The following is a 15,291-nucleotide window of genomic DNA, read 5'->3' on the forward strand; positions in this document are numbered from 1 at the left end:
AATTCGGTATATTGTGTGATTGTTAATTATTTCATTTTTATATAATTGTTATTAGCGATGTGGCTATTGATGTGGCTGGGCTATTTATGATGTGGCTAGGTTATTGCTGGGCTATTTATGATGTGGCAGGAGGATTTTTAGTGTTGATAATGTGGCAGGAGTAGTTTGTGGCTAGAATATGGCTGGGCTATTGCTGGGCTATTCCTATTATCGATGTTCTAAATGTTTAATGTTTATATAATCCAAGCAAGCCTTGAATCTACTTTGAGCAGATATCCATCCAACTACTGTTTACCACATCCACTTCCTCACTTCCCATCATTTGTCACAACCACCATTCCCCTCTTCCTTCCTCACTTCATCTCTACAACTTTCTTACTTTTTTGATCCGCGATCTGTAAGTTTTCCCAATTCTCTCGCCCCCTTTTCAGCTCTGTCAACAGATTTTGTTCTGTTTTTTCCACTTGTTGATTTCTCTTTCTCTATGTCACCTAGTTAACTAGCTTTGATGGCTTCAAATTCTCGACACACAACTGATTTGTGCGTAGATTTGGGCGCTGTATCAATCTCTAGCTCGCATATACACTTTCGTTTGTGTGCAAATTCATTCCGGTGATTTAGCAATAAATATATGGGTATTTAAGTTAGAAAAAAAATTTCATCGATTTCAGGAAATATTTTTTTTCAGGTACCGTTCTTTGTTGCTAAACAATTGGTATTTCTCACGTTTGTTGTTACAGTTTTTTTATTAGGCTTGGAGTATGTTTTAGTAGTAGCACGCTCGACAGCCGAATCTTTTGAAGATAATATAAAAGATAATCTGCTCGAAGCTTATGATTTGATCTGGATGAGAAAGTGAAACAGGAATTGTTAGACTACAGATTTAATATTTGCCTCTGCGTTTCATGATTCATATAAACTATGTGTATTGTAAATTTGTAATAACACACCGATTTCTTATACTGACTTCCTTTTTATTTTAGATTTTCATGTCTTAGCTATCAATTGATTGTTCTGAAAAGTTTTGCTGGTGTTTCAGGCTTCCATCGTACTACCTGGGGATATAAGTGCACACCAGTATGCATTGGTGGATTCTGTCAATCGACGTTTTTCGATTTGTTATCTCCTTGAATTTGTATTGCAGGGTTATTCTGTAACTTGTTATTCCTCCACTTGAGCTAAAAACAATCCCCTTACACACTCATTGTTAGCTTATCTATCCATGATGGGATCAAATCACTTCCCTTTGTCTTCTTGTTTTTTCTACATTCTATAAGATTTGCTCTGGAAACTACTTGTGGTTTATTTCAATCTTCATCAGCAGTGTTAGCTGTTTAAGTACTTCATCTTCTTGTTTCTGTTAGATTCTGTTTTGAGTTTGGGTAGTTGATCATTTAGAATTTCTAGCCCATCTTCAACTTTGTTTCCATTTTAGTCGCCTCCTTTCGTGTTGTTAGCTGTTTGTTCGTTCATCTGCGTTTATAAATCCCTTTGTGAAAAACATCAAGAGTCGAAAGTAGTTATGGTGTGCCAAGGAGCGAGCCAGACGAGATTCAGGGCACTTAAACATGAGAGTGGAATTTCTGGGAGAACAACCATTATAGTTAGAGTAATAGCATGCTTTCAACCTTTGCAGAATTGCCAGGTTTGTTATCTGATTCTTTCTTAGTTTTGTTGTTGATTTTTCTCGTGTTGCAAATTCTACTTTCTTTACATAAAAGAAGAGCTTCTGATTTTCTGCCCTTCTCCAGGCTGAATATTTCCGTCACTTGCTGAAACCTGTCACGTAGACCTGTTCCCGTTTTCCGTTTGTCAAAAATCAATCTAGCAAATATAGTTTTGTTTTTATTCTTTTGTTTTGCATATTGGAAAGTAATCCACTTGCCGAACTAGAGTACAAGCACGTTATTCTGGTATGTTTTCTTTCTTGATTTGTATTCGTGCTTTGTTTTCTTGATTTGTTTCATCTTTCTAATTACCGGTATCATGCACTGCCAGGTAGCTTGTTTGGCCGGATGGCCACGGCCAAAGAGTCTCAGGCGCATCAGAAGTTCACTGCTCGGAATTCATCATATACGGATTATATGGGAATGTACTACTGCCAGAGAACTACTGCCAATGATGCCTTTATAGAACAGTATGCTTCTGATTCACCTAGCTTGAAAGCAGGCCAACAAGGTGCAGTCGTCAGGTTCCGGCCGCCTCACTGCAATATACGTTATGCTACTGGTGACCCTTATCGGAAAGGCTCACATTGTACCATGCCCTGTTGCCCTGGGGTCGTAGATAGGCAGCCAGTTGGTGCTCCTCAGAGGAGGTTCCTTATCTTTGATCAGTCTAAAAATCACACCCGACTGTTCTTCCGCCCATCATTTTCTACCCTCAACCGGATATTTATGTCCAAGACTCCCGCCAGCGCTAATGGCTCGTTTGCAAAAGTAGACGCTCGTGTCAACCACTGCATCTTAATGAAACCCGTGGTCGAAGAAAAATGGGATGAAAACCATCCCTCCTACGGGGAGGGAGAGATGGATGAAGATACTGTTGAGATCAACGCTCTGCTCTACTCTGACAGTGATGAGGACGATGAAGTGACTAGCACGGGGCACTCCCTGCCACTCAGCCTCGACGAACTAACAGAAGAAGTAGCGAGCTCTGATCACAAGTCTTCGAAAAGGAAAAGGCTGCTCGATGGAAGGGACGAGAAATCATCATTTGAGACTAGCAGAAGGCGGCTGCCACACAGTTACGAGGATGATGAAGTGGGGTCGAGGTACTCCGGGGATGATGACCGCAGCAAGATGGTTAAAATCCGCAAGGCGCTGAAGATGCTCGAGAGCATCATCCCGGGATTGGACGAGAGCGATCCGCTGTCCATAATCGACGGGGCAGTGGCATACCTGAAAGCTATGAAATCGGAGGCCGAGTCTCTCCGGAGACGGAAAGGGGCCACGTGGACCCCCTGAGTTGCATCATTAGGGGAGCGTGTTTGATTAATGAGGTGGGTTTTGCTTTTGGATGTTGCTTTTAGGTGTAATAGTGCAGCCAGTATGAGGATTGTGGGCCAATAAAGAAGGGCTTAAGTCGATAAAAGCAGCCATCTTTACTTCATTAGTCTGGAGGTGGAAGGAAGAATTGTTGACTTTGAAATGATTAAAATTTGATTATAAAGTAAAAAGCAAATAGAAGAAAGCATGGTGGTGTGAAGGAGGCCCCCCTTTTTTAAGTCCGAAAAACGTCATGGATGGTGAGCATGCGTGTTTGGTGATAGAGGGACCCGCCCACCATTTCGCCCCTTTCTTGATTTTTATTATGCTCATCTTGAAAATCTGTGCGGAGTGGCCCTCGCAGGCCTTCATCGATTTCGGTCCATCATCATCAAATCTCATTGTTTGTTTCCTGTTGTCTTTTTTATTGGTTTAAAACATTTGTGTCTCTGTTCGTGAGGCTGTAATAAATATATGCTGCTACAATATAATATGGTCATGTGTCTGGGATTTACCGTTTTTTAAAGTAAGGTTCATTTATACTTCACGAGTTCCATAGTAGTGGAGTTATTTTGTCATTTTCATACGTTCTATAGTAGTTGAGTCATTTTTCTTAAAAGTTAACACATTTCTTTTCACTTACTTTATTATCTCTTCATCTTTCTACCTTTTTCCTTTCTTTACTTAACTCACTTAACACAATTTTTCTTAATCTCCGTGCCGAAAAAAAAATGTCTCCACTATTATGGAAATGAGGGAGTACATATTAGATCATCTTCAAGTGGAGAGGTAAATTTATCTAACTACCATATTTACCTTTTTCTTTTGAAAAATCATTTTCTAAGAGTAAAGTAAAGGTATTCGAAGTACCTTTCGGAGATGTAAAATCTTATAATTCGGAGATGTAAAATCTTATAACTACCATATTTGCCTTCTTTTTAAGAAAATCAATTCTCCAAGTGGAAGGTATTTGAGAAGGTATTGCACTTTATGTTTTTTCATACATTTTGTACTATTATTTTATTTTTGAAAATTTATCTTTCTATATATCCTTTTTCTTTAAATGTTTTATTTTTTGGAAGGGTATATTTTACTTTTTGAGAAGGTAAATAGAAGATATACCTCTTTCATTTATATTTTCTCGTTGAAGATGCTCTTAGAGTAAATTACAAATATAGTCCTTGTTGCATATTCCTGGTTTATGAAAATTAAATAAATAAATATAGTAGAAATCGTATATTTGTGGTTTATGGAGAAAATATTAATATAAGTCTATGAATTTTGCGCTATTATTTACATTCGAAGTATTTTTTGTACTTTAAAAAAAATAATTAAATGCCATTCGAAGTACATAAAAAGAGATGTGATTAATTTTAACTATTTTTTAATTGTCTAACTACTATGATTCCTAGCCATTAGATCTAAATGATCTAGTAGTATCCAGTGGTGTAATTTGGAAATTTGTTTTGGGGAATTAATTCAAAAATAACATTTTAATCATTTCTAAAATATGATAGTTTAGTAATGATATAAATATGTCATCTAAATTTGATTGACATTATACATGTATTAAGATGACATTATATGTAGCATGAGTAGATTTTAATCAGATAATCGAAAATATTGAAAAATTATCAAATTTTATCATCCGAAACATGTGCCATTAGGATCTCGATGGAATCCTTATAAAAATTGTTTAAATCAAAATAGTCATATGAGTTCATATTTTTTAAAAGTTAGTTATAACTAACAAAATTTCACTTTTATTAATATCTCTTGATTAGCATTATTTAAAATTGAGTTGACATACCCTGATTGGCATTGTTACAACATTAGTTGACTGAAAATTGATCTTCACTGTTTGTTTCCAAATTGGATAGAATTGATTTGGTAATACTTCATCCGTCCCATAATAGATGTCACACTTTTCTTTTTAGTTTGTCCCACAAAAGATGTCACATTTTCTTTGTTGGAAAAAGCTCTCTCTCACATTAATATAAATATACTATTTTCTCTCTGCACCTAACACACAAAACAACATCACCTAAATCTCGTATCAATTCTCAAATGTGTCATCTATTATGAGATGGAGGGAGTCCTAGTTATCACTTTAAGATGTAGTTAGCTGCATAGTAATTAGCTGATGAAGATTATGTAGTTAGCTGCATAGTAATTAAGCTTATCACTTTAAGGACCATATATAGATTCGTACTGTAGTACATAATATTACATTTTCGTCATTTTGTGTAGTATATCTATGCATTTTTGGTAAATGTATTTTGCATTGATTTTATTTGTACATTTTGCTCTTTAATTTTTGCTTTATCTTCTTGTTACAAAGCTATTTTTTCCATATAAACAACGATGAGTGATTAAATCAATAATACCCCATTTAAAATTAATGAAAAAACTTCTGATTGATTTAATATCAATTAAATAAAGTTATTTATGAAATAAGGAATGTTATTTCATGTGTATGCTGCATATTTCAATGTTTTGTGACGTTGAGTTTAGCTAACATTTAATTCCCCAAAGTGCCCAGGTTTGATCGACATTCTGGTTTTGTACATTTTGCTCTTTAATTTTTTTTGCTTCATCTTGTTAGCGGATCCCTCAGTTCTGAAAACAATGCAAGTGAAGATGACTCAAAGAAGAAGCAAATCAGTAATATATGTCATGCTGCATCTATGAACGTGGAAGGCAAAGAAGTTGATCCATCTCATCTTGTGAATGCTCCAGCTCACAATGAGGACCACATGATGAGCTGGAAGGATGTTGTTGTGAGAATGATGGAAAAGCAGAATTGATTCTCATCCTAGCTGATTATTGGTTGAGTATCGTAACTGATTTGGCTAGGACGATTAGGAGTCTAGATCCTTCTATGAATCCTTATATAATGCTATGTAATTGCTATCATTTCATTGATTAATGAAAAACTAAGCTTACCATTTTGCAATATCCGTTGCATTGTTTTCAGAACTGAGGGATCCGCTAAGGATCCCTCAGTTCTGAAAACAATGCAAGTGAAGATGACTCAAAGAAGAAGCAAATCAGTAATATATGTCATGCTGCATCTATGAACGTGGAAGGCAAAGAAGTTGATCCATCTCATCTTGTGAATGCTCCAGCTCACAATGAGGACCACATGATGAGCTGGAAGGATGTTGTTGTGAGAATGATGGAAAAGCAGAATTGATTCTCATCCTAGCTGATTATTGGTTGAGTATCGTAACTGATTTGGCTAGGACGATTAGGAGTCTAGATCCTTCTATGAATCCTTATATAATGCTATGTAATTGCTATCATTTCATTGATTAATGAAAAACTAAGCTTACCATTTTGCAATATCCGCTGCATTGCTTTCAAACATGAAAAAGCAAGTTTCCTTTTATGGTATCAGAGCAAGGTTGAAGCAACTGTGTGGGGTTATGGCCTTGAATCATTTCTCACCGGGGAAGAGCCAACTCCTGATCAAATGGTGGCTGACCCATCGGGAGGATCTGTGCCGAACCCTGATTTTTTAGCTTGGCGTCGCCAAGACCAACGCCTAGCAGCTTGGCTTTTGTCGTCTCTATCAGAGAGTGCACTTATCCTTGTGGTAGGTCTGAAGTCTACCAAAGACATTTGGAAAGCTCTCATCACCAACTTCTCAAGCAGATCCATGGCAAAAATTATGCAGTATAAATCGCAGCTACAAAACTTGAAGAAAGGAAATCTCTCGATGCAGGAGTACCTCAACAAAATGAAGATTTGTTGTGACATGTTGGGAGCCACTGGATATGTTGTCTCAGATCGTGATCAAATCCTAGCTATACTCGGTGGGCTTCCACGAGATTATAATCCAGCAGTTGTTTCTATTTCCTCTAGATCTGAACCATGGACCGTGCAAGATGTGTGTGCCCTTCTTCTAAGTTTTGAAACTAGACTTGAAGTAGAGAATGATACAGTGGGCAGTATGGAAGGATCACAACCTTCTCTGAACTTGGCACACCAATCTGGGCAAAGAAAGGAGTCTACCCAAAATTTCAATCGTGATGGATCTTTTGGTTCTGGGAGAGGAAGAAACAGAGGTGGAAGGAGAGGAGGAAGAAGCTACAGTGGTGGAAAGTTGATATGTCAGCTATGTCAAAAGCCAGGGCACGGCGCCGATAAGTGCTGGTATCGTTATGAGCCTAGCTCTGCCACAACAGCACCACGAGGAGGCCATCAATAGCAACATTTTCCACCATCAGCTCACCTTGTTCAGTCAAGACCCCAAGCTGCCACACCTTCTCCTTCTATTATCTATCCATCAGAGTATAATTATGAGAATGCCAGCTCAACATCATGGTTCCCAGATTCTGGTGCAACCAACCATGTGTCAAATGATCTGTCAAACTTGAACATCAGCTCCGAATACAATGGAGGTAAGAAGCTCTTACTTGGTGATGGCTATGGCATGAATATTGCACATATAGGTGAAGCTCATTTTAAATCTCCATACACAAATAGGAATTTGCTGCTTAAGGATCTTCTTCATGTTCCAAAAATTACCAAAAATCTTCTTAGTGTTTCACAATTTGCCAAAGATAATTCGGTCTTTTTTGAGTTTCACCCTTCTCACTGTTTTGTTAAGGATCAAGCTACCAAGGAAGTCGTCCTGCAGGGAATCCTTAACAATGGTCTCTACCAATTCACAGTGAAATCTTCTCCTGACAGTTCAAGCATCAACTCCAATTCTGTTTTCAACCAAGCCACTACCTCATCAATCCTATGTGAGATTACGCAACAAGATTGGAGTCCTTGCTCAATCTACACTAGGCTTGAGGGGGCGTGTTAGCGGATCCCTCAGTTCTGAAAACAATGCAAGTGAAGATGACTCAAAGAAGAAGCAAATCAGTAATATATGTCATGCTGCATCTATGAACGTGGAAGGCAAAGAAGTTGATCCATCTCATCTTGTGAATGCTCCAGCTCACAATGAGGACCACATGATGAGCTGGAAGGATGTTGTTGTGAGAATGATGGAAAAGCAGAATTGATTCTCATCCTAGCTGATTATTGGTTGAGTATCGTAACTGATTTGGCTAGGACGATTAGGAGTCTAGATCCTTCTATGAATCCTTATATAATGCTATGTAATTGCTATCATTTCATTGATTAATGAAAAACTAAGCTTACCATTTTGCAATATCCGCTGCATTGCTTTCAAACATGAAAAAGCAAGTTTCCTTTTACATCTTCCTTGGGATGGATGGAGGATTTTATATATATCACCATTATTAACGTAACAAAACACTAATGGATAATTTTTTTAACGTATTCGAACTTAACTAAAATTTCATTCAATCTACACGAGAACTTAATTAGTTTTTTTACCATGATTTTGTCATATACTAACACGGGATTCACAGTTATTTTGCCAGAGGAAGATCTCTTATATGATCCAAATTATATACTGTGCAAGCAGTTAAATCTTTTATGACCATCATTTCTTACTAATACAAACATAGTCACATATGCCCAGACACAAACATATCTATATACAATATAGAATAAACGAATTTAGCTATTTTGTCAAGAGGTGCCATATAGTCCAAATTACATGTAAAATCTTCTTCAGTTTAGTCCCTGTTTTCCTATACAAAACAATCTAATATGAAGCCCCCTACCTACAGAGATAGTAACATTTACTAATGCTGTATATACAATTACAACTCACAGAAATGATAAATTCAATATATTTTAAAATTTAAAAATACTTTAGAGGTTAACAAAACGAAGGGGTGGTGGCGCAGTTGGCTAGCGCGTAGGTCTCATAGCTAAGAGTAATCCTGAGCGAGAGTTTGAGCCTCTCTCACCCCATATTTTTTGTGTGTTTATTTTTTTTCCATCCTTTATTTTTGTGCATCTTAAATCTATTTTTGCCATTTTTGTGTGTATGTATTTATTTTATTTCCACCCTTTATTTTTGTGAATCTTAAATCTGTTTTTGTGTGTGTTAAATCCAGTTGTAGCATATTTTTGTTTCTTAAATCTAGAGTTGCTGAATAAAAAGCGTAACAAACCCCAGTTGTAGCAAAAATGATGCTAGTGGTAGTGGATTGTATCATAAAAAGTTGGACGACATAAGCACATAAATTTCTTGAATTTACACAGAATTAGTTGAAGAAGGAGTACTTATTGAACAATTCCATCTTTTACCATTTCCTTTTTCAGAAAAAAAATCTAACTGCACGTGATCATGAACAAGGATTCATGAATGTAGTTACATTTGTCAAATCTAGTGAAAAGGTATAGTCACTGTATGATATGATATTGATATATATGTGGTGCATGCATTTCGGTGTATGATTAATGTTTAAAGCGGCTATACTTTGTACTAATTTTATTTATAAATATTTTGCAACTTGTTACATCGATTAATTGTGTTCCCACTTTCTGTCTCATACTATATAAGAAGTCTTCTCAGAGTCTGATAAGTGTCTATTTATTCCTGGATGTGTCTATATATTTGTGTTTCAGGACACGATTTGAGTGGGGTGACTCATCATGCTTATGATGTGAATTGAGCTGAGAAATGATATTGCAACCACCATTGAATATCCACTTTCTTACCAAATGGAGTATGTAATTTGTGCAATTTTTCACATCTACATCTTCAACTCTATAGGATTTTGTGCACTATGCAGTTATGTTGCTGTTAAGGAATATTATTGTTTCTATATTTAGGCAGGAGGGTAGTTCTTCATTTATAGCATGCTTGGATTGAAAAAATGTGTACTACTTTGTGAGCATGGTTTTCAAGAATCAGTTTGCAGCACACAACTATATATACAGGAGGACTAGTGTGTGACAGTTTGATCTATTGAAGTAGTTGAATTGCTAACTAACCACTTTCTTCTTAACTTAAATTTTTGAATAACAATAAAAATCATGTTAATATGGCATCTCTAAAAAGACAACACATATAGAAACAACAACAACACAGCAGCAGCGACGACGACAATTGAAATTCAAGAAATAGAGTTTCTCCATCTTCTAGGAGTCTTTCTAGTGTGCTCTGCAGTTGGCAGCTGGGTTCCGTTGTCATTGGCGTCCGTCATCTTAGTGATCTTGCTGAGTCTCTTCCATCCGGATGTCCATGCCGACGTCTGCTTGGGGTTGGCCAGCTTGTTGAAGTCGCGCTGCAATGTCTCCATATCATTCTGAAGCTCCAAATACTTGGTCTTGACCGTCTCTAGCTCAAACTTGAAAGTGTTGATATCCTTCTTTGCCGCTGTCCACCCTTCTTGGAATGATTGAGGAGTTCCCTCCAGCAACGTCTTCCGGTTTGGCACCATGGGCTGGTACTTTGACTGCCCGCCTTCTTTCAAGGCAACCGCGTTGCTTATCTTAACCTGCTCAGAGAAGAGGACCTGCACCACCACTCTCAGAGGGAGATGCTCATTCTATGCAGAGTGCATACACGCATCAACGGACAGCTTCTGGCACTCCATCACACGGCACAGCCTCTTCCTCTCGTGCTCTGTCAGCGTCGGATGCGCCTACACATCAAGTTCACAGATATAAAATGAGAGTAACAAGCTGGACTATTATCGAATAATGTTACCTTAAGATAAGAATCAACAGCTCTGTAGAGTCCATCATCACAGGTTCTTGCTGATTCGGGCAAGGCCTAAGCAAGAACCTGGAATTTGGTGAGGGACAGTCCCTCGCCACCTCCGTGAGGTAGCTGTCAACGAGCCTCGCCACCCTCATCTTGGCATTGAGATTACTCCCTCTCTCTCTGAGCAGAGTCGTACATCTTGGTGTCCTGTCTCGTGGGGCTCGACTGCTCCTGCACAAGAAAATGCTCGAGAAGCCTCTGAACCAGATCAACATCGTATATAGTCTCCTTGGTGTTGTAGCAAGGGATGAGGAGATCGGACAATGTTGCATGTTCCAACTGCATCCCAACGCGCTTCTCCAGCTCCGTCACCAGAGCCGGAGCCACATTCAGCATGTTTGCCATCCTCAGCAGCCTCAGTAGGAAACTGCACGAAACGCAGTCTCTCTGCTGAGGGATGATGCTAACTAAGCTCTCCACGATCATTCTCTGATCCTTAGACTGAACCGTGGCCGGGATCTCCTGATTCCCGGCCACGATCACGTGCAGGCCGCCTTTCCAGCCGCCGTTGCTGATGCTATTAGCCTCGTTTTCAGGCAAAGTCACTGAGGCCGCGCTCTCCTTCACCAGACTAGGCAGCCATTTACTAGCGTAGTGGATTATGGCAGCTCCAATGAGCTCAGAAACCATCCCCTTCACCCTGATCGCCGTCACGACGCGGACGAAGTGATCGATGCGGAGAATGGAGACGTCCTCGAACCACCAATCCGGCGGCACAGGGGTGCTCCGGCTGGGGCTGGAGTCGTTCCATTTGGGCTGGACGACGATCTCGGCTTCCCGGTGTATTGCCACCGGATTCCCTTGGGATTGGCATAGGCTTTCCAGGCGATGGACTCGCTGCACCTCCTCACAATTTGGAGATTCTCTGCCCAGGCAGACAGATTCTCGCAGCTTTTTAGTACTACTGTGGAATCTCTCCAAGAGAATAGGACTACGTAGCTTAGAAAAGCTTCGGTTTTGAATACAAGGTTTCCTTCCTCCAAATCCTCCGTCATTTCAAGATACTCCGCCGCGCATCTCAGGCCGGAGATGTGATACGAGCATTCTATTATTATTATTTTGTTTAGATATTATAGGGATTAGCATATCTTTTTTGTATCCACACATATTATAAATATGTGTGGAGTCTTCCATGATATTCAGTCTATCAATCTATAAAATTATTGTTATTTTGGCTCAATTGAGTAGCAAACAAGAAACACCTCCTAAAGTTGCCGATGAGGCTGATCTCACGCTCAACCGCCCCTCCGCCGTTCACGTCACCGACCCAAACGCTTGGGAGCTCGACAACGACGGCTCTCGTTTCTTGATTGTGTGGGAAGTTTGAACGATTAAGGAAGAGATTCCTTAACAACTAGTGCTTTCATCGTGAGCTCACCCTCCACAACACCGATCGAACCATAGCTATGTACGTCGCTGTCCGACGGGAAACCACCGCGCACAGCAACTAGCCACATCGATCGAGCCACATCTATGTTGCTGCCCGACGGGAATCCACCCGCGCACAGCAACTAGCTGCTGCCTAGCTTCACCACCGCCGGTAAGGGAACCACCCTCACCCCTTATCATCCACCTCTGTCCGACACCACAAATCTCATAAACCCTCCATTTTCTTTCATCCATAAACTCACCAATCAAAAAAAAACCACCGAACAGCAAGAAATTCCCAAACCCCTCCACTCCAACTTCATTCTGTCTGTAATTAATTATGCTTATTCACCACCAATATCAGCCCCCACACCAGATGCACCCTATTATTGTAAAATTTGATCGCCTAATGGACATGATGGAATCCCGTATGGACACGGTAGATCGGCGCGTGCAAAACCTTCGTCTGAAACAATACCCCAGCCCACACCAATCTGGGCGGTCGCGCAACCTCTGTCCACCCATTCAGCCCGAGCCAAACCACCCTACATCTCACGCCGTTGGGATCCACCTGATCGTTGCCCACGGACGGGATACCCGCCCATCGGGTACCGCGATCGCGTGCAGGATGATTCACGCAATCCAATTAGGGTTCGATCGCCATCTGATTCACGCAACGCAACCACATCGCCCAACGTGCTGGGACCCACCGACGCAGCAGCAGGACCACAGTTACCCAGCCTTTGATCTTCGGCCCCGACGCGCGGAGATGTGTTGGGACCGTCCTCACCATCAGGAGGAGGTGCGAGGCCAGTCTGCCTACCAACAGCCCCACCACACCGCCGACCAGCCCCCGCTCTTGAGCCTCCCACCGCGGGACCTGTACGGTCAATCCCGGCGTGTGGCCAATCAAACCCTGTACCAACCTTCGCGCTCGCCTACCTGTTGGGACCCGTCTGGATTGCGCACGCAGCAGGGATACCCGGCAGACGACATATCTTTTGAGAGATTTGGAAGTGATGATCTATGTTGGGGGAGAATGTCGTCTCTCTCTCGTAATAAGTATATTGAGTGCTCAATGTCAAGTCCAGCGACGAAGAAGAAAGCTACTCCTGGTCTTTGTTCACTTGGGAGTCGGTGTGAACCAGATTACCAAGTTAGTGTTGGATTGAGAGAACAAGAAGGATATGAAACTTCTGATTCCTCGAGTTTAGATGAGAAGATTGCATATTCATGTATGGAAGCCAGAGTTTTCGACTATGTTTATGATCGTGGTATGGGCGAAGAGGAGCTTGGTGATTTTGAGGACTCTGTATTAGAGACAGCAGCAAAGAAGACCACGGATCGTGATGCCGACAGTTGGGATACAGGATCTGTATCAAATGTTGCCATTAGATTGCCTAGTGAGAATCATGGATCTAGGGAAGGTAGAGATGGCAGACCCGAAGACCAGCGAGTTTCATCTTTTGTGGAAATCTACCTACCGCGCAGCCCCCGATATGAGTAAAGAGAATGAGGAAGAGGCATCGTTAGACGATGTAAAGGAGGACGATTCCATTGAGGAAGTGCCGAAGGTCATCGCCTCATTTCCTGTTGTTCAAGTGCAATCAAAATCTATTGTTTAGAATTGTTGGGGCAAGAAAGGAGATGGTGCTTACACCGGTTCGCGCATAATTGTTGGTGCCTATGTTGATTTGAATATCAGTGATGTTACAAGTATGAATCATCGATCAACATCGCTCGATACCGATGCAAGATTGATCCATCCGCGCAATGACATGCTGGATTCGAACATTCTTGGAGGCATGGACAAGCTTGTCGTTGTGGCGTGGAATTTTGCCGACCACATTGGGTCTCCCTTGTTGATTTTTTATGGAGAGGATGAGAGACGTTCGCCTATTTGGTTTGCGTTTGATCCAGGAGGAGAAGCCTCGCCAAAGTTGTTGCTTTCAACTGTCATCGTTGCTTCGTGGTTTCCACCTTGAGGACAAGGTGGATTTTAACCGTGGGGGAGTTGATACGAGTATTCTATTATTATTATTTTGTTTAGATATTATAGGGATTAGCATAACTTTTTTGTATTCACACATATTATAAATATGTGTGGAGTCTTCCATAATATTCCGTCTATCAATCTATGAAATTATCGTTATTTTGGCTCAATTGAGTAGCAAACAAGAAACACCTCCTAAGGTTGCCGACGAAGCTGATCTCGCGCTCAACCGCCCCTCTGCCGTTCACGTCGCCGACCCAAATGCTTGGGCGCTCGACAACGACGGCTCTCGTTTCTTGATTGTGTGGGAAGTTTGAACGATTAAGGAAGAGATTCCTTAACAAGATGTTGGTGGCCGTTAAATCGACGGCGATGCCGTAGCAGAACTTGGCCGCAAGCTCGAAAGCGTCGGGGCCACCGGGGAGATCGTCGAAGGATATCTTGTTGATGTCGGCGGCGTCGCGGGACTCGTAGATGAGTCTGTTCAATTTGGCACATCGCGAGAGAAGAGGATATTAGAAATTGCAAACGATGAATTAAAAATTGAAAGTAGAAAGAAAACTACTGTAATTTAAGTAACTACCTTGTGTAAATGGAAGCTGATATCGCCTATCTGAACTAAGAAGTCGCTTGGGATATCGGTGGAAACATACCTACATATGAATTAAAGATTCCATTTTTATATCATAAAAAGGTGAAAGATGATGATAAAAATGATTAGTTACCATGAGTGGCCTCTTCGCTCGAAGCCATCAGTGTGAAGGGCATTTTTGGTGGTTGAGAGAGGATAATCTGCGGCGGAGGCTGATTCGGACTCCCACATGATTGGATTTAGAGTAGACACAGAAGAGAAAGTAGGTTTAATGGTAGAGGAGGAGATGATTAAGAGTAAGAGTTAATGAGGAATAATCCCACATGGGGAAGAGATGTGTTATCGGATAATTGTCGGCTTTGTCGCGTATTTTCAAGGATTATGGGCAGCTGTTTTTGGATTTTTCACTAATTGTGAGATAATCAGTGCAGAGGGTAACTTTCATAGAATTTCTTCCATTCGCCTCTGCGTGTGCGTGTGTGAAGACGAACATTCAATTGAATTTTGTGGATAGAGTTGATCAGTGTGCAGAACATTCTTCAGTAGCAATACGTACTCTGATTGAACCCCCTCACATGATGTCGAGTCGAAGTGTGAGGGCCGTCAAGGCGACGGAATTGTTTTTTTTTTTTTGCTGCAATAAGAGATGATGATGCTGAGAGTTAAAGCAGTAGGTGCATTATAGTACTCCCTCCGTCCCATT

General features: G+C 40.7%; 1 protein-coding gene and 1 pseudogene across 3 annotated transcripts; one reads left to right on the forward strand and one right to left on the reverse strand.

Moving 5' to 3' along the window:
• The first annotated feature begins 259 nt into the window (after positions 1-259).
• LOC121742489 (transcription factor SAC51-like) lies at positions 260-3,513 on the forward strand. Of its 3 annotated transcripts, none has more exons than XM_042135633.1 (5): positions 260-397; positions 496-688; positions 1,040-1,645; positions 1,752-1,913; positions 1,999-3,513. In XM_042135633.1, exon 5 carries the CDS (start codon positions 2,016-2,018, stop codon positions 2,964-2,966), a length of 951 nt encoding a protein of 316 aa, XP_041991567.1. In that variant the 5' UTR covers positions 260-397; positions 496-688; positions 1,040-1,645; positions 1,752-1,913; positions 1,999-2,015; the 3' UTR covers positions 2,967-3,513. The 3 variants fall into 3 exon arrangements, with proteins under 3 accessions (XP_041991567.1, XP_041991584.1, XP_041991574.1); XM_042135650.1 differs by having other exon boundaries at positions 2,003-3,513; XM_042135640.1 differs by lacking the exon at positions 496-688.
• A 6,350-nt stretch (positions 3,514-9,863) lies between these two features.
• LOC121742503 lies at positions 9,864-15,054 on the reverse strand (annotated as a pseudogene).
• Between the last annotated feature and the right edge of the window lie 237 nt (positions 15,055-15,291).

Source organism: Salvia splendens, chromosome 1 (genome assembly GCF_004379255.2).
Source record: "Salvia splendens isolate huo1 chromosome 1, SspV2, whole genome shotgun sequence".
NCBI lineage: Eukaryota > Viridiplantae > Streptophyta > Magnoliopsida > Lamiales > Lamiaceae > Salvia > Salvia splendens.